At 58.7% G+C, this 3,393-nt stretch overlaps 1 protein-coding gene across 4 annotated transcripts in view; it reads right to left on the bottom strand.

The window, feature by feature from the left end:
- The window catches only part of Sh2b2 (SH2B adaptor protein 2), a 32,086-nt gene that overhangs the window by 9,906 nt on the left and 18,787 nt on the right, over positions 1 to 3,393 (bottom strand). The window contains exons 7-8 of one of the 4 annotated variants that reach the window (XM_010618938.3): positions 2,756 to 2,964; positions 469 to 640 (exon numbers count right to left, since the gene is read on the bottom strand). In XM_010618938.3, the coding sequence (XP_010617240.1) occupies positions 469 to 640; positions 2,756 to 2,964 (381 nt within the window). Of the gene's footprint in view, positions 1 to 108; positions 641 to 2,755; positions 2,965 to 2,986; positions 3,140 to 3,393 lie in introns of those variants that run through there. The other 3 variants (XM_010618937.3, XM_010618941.3, XM_010618939.3) reach the window with 3 other exon arrangements.

Below are 3,393 nucleotides of genomic sequence, written 5' to 3'. Positions count from 1 at the left end.
GCAACAGGAGGCCGCGCAGCTTCAGCGCCTGGCCCGGTGCCTCCCTGGCCCCGCCGCAGCTCAGGCGTATCGTATCGGGCCACTGCAGAGCCCCGGTAAAGACGCCCGTGTGACAGCCCACCTTCTGGGGTCGCACACAGCACCCCACCAGCCTAGGCTGAACCCTTTATGCACCCCGCCAGGGGTGAACCACAGCTGTACAGGGCTGCAGGGAACCCAACTGTGCCACTCTGAGGACCCCCTACCCAACCAGGGACCACTGGGACCTGGGGGCGGGGCTGCCACTGCCTCCATCCCCACCCCCACGCCCGCAGCTCACAGTCTCCGCCACTGGGCTCAGGGAGGGGCGTACCTGAGGAGCTGGTGCTGGTCGCGGAACTTGTTGCTCAGCCTCCCGCCCCACCCCCCAGACATGCTGGGCGGCTGCCTATCTAGCTCTATCACAGGGGCCAGGTGGGGACATCTTACCAGGTGGGGGTCCCTGGGCCCGCACATAGCTTCGTAGAGTGATGTCGGCGGAGCCCCCTGACTCCAGGGGGATGGGGTGGGTGTGGAAGTGGCGCAGCATGTCCAGCACGGACTGGAACCACAAATGCTGCACGTGGCACTGGCCGTGGCCATTCAGGGACAGGCGCAGGTGCTGTGGGTGCAGGCAGGCCAGTCAGTGGTGGGGTCCTGGGCTGGCCATCTGGGCAAATGCCTTTTATGTGAGCCCATCTAGGGGTGGGTTCGTGACTGTTAGAGGTGGGGAATGCAAGCACAAGAGCCAGGCTGGGACTGAAGGGGACAGGTCTTGTCCACTCTGACAGCACCTGCTCTGTGCCTATGCTCGTGTCCTTCACTGCCCACCCTGGAAGACCCCAGAAGGTAGGGATTACTGCCCCCCACGATGGAGATGTGGGAGTGTGACTTACTCCATAGCTGCAGGGCACTGTGTGGGACAGAACTCATGCCTGTGTGATCCTGACAGCCCAGGAGGCCAGGGTTGGCTGCACAGTTCCTGCAGTGCCAAAGCTGCCTGCCTGTGCTCTTTAGCTGTGCAGCAGTGGGAGCAGCTGGATGTGGGACAGGGACAGTTTCTCTGAGTCCCTGGGGCCCACCTGAGGCAGACATTCAAAGAAGCCATAGGCCTGTGGTCTCTAGTGGTGGGCCACAGGTCTCTCGTTTCCACTGTTTTTTGTCCAGCATGCATCCCACAGCATGAAGAGTGGCTGTCTCTGGGGTGTGGCAGGAAGGGAGGTACAGGTGGGGGTCGGAGGGTATGCATATGGCCCAAAGCCCAGGTCAGGGGAGCTGGCCTAGCAGTTTACAGAGGACAGAGAAGCCCCCAGGGTGGGGTAGGAGTGACTGGTAGGCTGAGAAGAGCGTGAACAAAACTGGGGAAAATTAATGCCCAGGGCTGGGACCCAGCCTGGAGGAACAGCATAGTGAGGTCCTGTCATGGCGTCCAGTCTGGGCAGGGCCTTTGGGGGCAGAGGCCCAGAGTAGAGCTGGGTTACCAGGGCAGGGGGAAGCAAGGCAGATGTTCTGGATTAGGAAACATTTCCAGACTTTTGTTACCTGAAGGTGAAAAGAGCTTCCTTTGGGAGGAAGTGGCAGCAGAGGACTGGGGCCCTGCTGTACTAGACCCTTAATTTATGGGGCAGGGAGCTGAGAACAGCAGCTGAGTGAGTGGGGAGGGCCAGGTTCAAGGTTGTCTCTTGCTGGCCCTACTTAACCTTCCATGCTCCTTGGCAAGCTGAGTGCTGTCTGAGCCCTGGCTTGGGTATTAGTCAGATCCAGGCCCTCCGGGGAGGCACCACTGGCCAAGAAGTAAACTGGCAGCTACCAGGGATGGTGTTAAGCACCTGGTTGTTGTAGGAACTGCTAAGGTTGGCTGCCTTCCAAGGAGGTGTCCCTCAGGAGGTGCTACCTCCACTGTGGGGCCAGCACTGCCAAGGAGAGAAGCCATTGCTGGGCCAGCCCGGAGCTTGCAGACAGAAGCTGACCCCTTAGCTGCAGGCCTAAAGCAGGAATCCCAGGGTTCCCCCTCCTGCTGCAGGGGGTGCTGGGATGTGTCCTGGAAGGAGCCAGGGGTGGGTCTGCTTCCTTATTGGAACCCAGGGCTTTGGGGTGTGGGTGCTAAGGGTCCTGTCCACTCTGGCCATATGCTGTCAGACCCCACAGTCCTTTGACTTTTCTGTTACGTTTTCCTTTGCCCCACACGTCATTATGGCCCATGAGTCCCTTTTTGGCAGCTGACCTGTACTCATGGCCCTGCTTGGGTCAACCTCCCCACCTGTCTCCACCTCAACAATTTTTCCCCTGCACATCACAGATCAGGGTCCCTTCTGGCTCTGTCTTCAAGACCCTGTGCAGCCCTCCTGCTACAATACAGGGCCTGCATGTGTCCTGGGAGAAAGGTATATTGTCCTCTGAGCACAAGAGGCTGGAGAGTGTCCAGGGAAGGGAAGAAAAGGGGCTCTTTTAGGGTGTGGCTCTGAGGGCCTCAGCTGACCCCAGCCCTATAACCACATGGCTTTGGGTGGGGACCCTCGGAGGCCCTAGTGCCACAGATCCCCAATTCATAGGGCTCACAAGAATCTGCCAAGTTTGGGTCTCAGAAGGGCCTAAACTTAGGTGGGCCTGGCCACCAGCAAGTGGCTCCCCAATGGCTGGCATAGGCCCGGCTTATGGGAAGTCCTACTAAAAGCTGCAGGACCAGGGCCACTTCAGCCCCTTCCCCTGGGCTGGCTGCTACCCCCGCCCCACTTGCCTTGGCCTTGCCCTGGAAGTTGAAGGTCAGCACGTATTCCCCGGGCCGGGTCTCACTCTGGCGGATGACGAAGAGGCCATGGCTCCGGGGCCCTCCTGCCAGCACCAGCTGTGCGGCCTTGACCCGTGACAGTGTCCCGTGGAACCAGGGGTAGTCAGAGAGTTCCAGCTTGGGCTCCACATTGGGATCTGGCTCAGCACCCTCTTCCCCTGAGCAGGAGGTAACAGTGTAAGGGAGACATGGGCAACATCTTATTGGTTATGGGAAATGCTGTTTAATTTTTAGAACTAAGCATGAAGCTGATCCCCAGGGATTTTCTGCGAGGTAAACTGAGGAACAGAAGGGGAAGGATGATGCTGGGATCACTGCAAGTCAGCAACAAACCTGGGAACAAATCAAGTCTCCTGTCTTTACCCCTGGTTCCAACCCTCTGCACTCCTTTCCGTGAGCATTTTCTATGGAAAACAGGCCCAGTGAGAGGGTCAGGATAGACTGGCCAACAAAAGCCTGACTCAGGGTGGGTATGGTGGCACAGGCCTATAATCACAGTACTCTGGGAGGCTGAGGCAGGAGGATGGGAAGTTCCAGCCCAGCCTTAGCAACTGGGTGGTGAACCAAGATCCTGTCTTTAAAAAAAA

Source organism: Fukomys damarensis, unplaced genomic scaffold, assembly GCF_012274545.1.
Source record: "Fukomys damarensis isolate Sample0158 unplaced genomic scaffold, DMR_v1.0_HiC HiC_scaffold_17, whole genome shotgun sequence".
Classification (NCBI taxonomy): Eukaryota; Metazoa; Chordata; class Mammalia; order Rodentia; family Bathyergidae; genus Fukomys; species Fukomys damarensis.
This window is presented reverse-complemented; position numbering and strand designations above follow the sequence as displayed.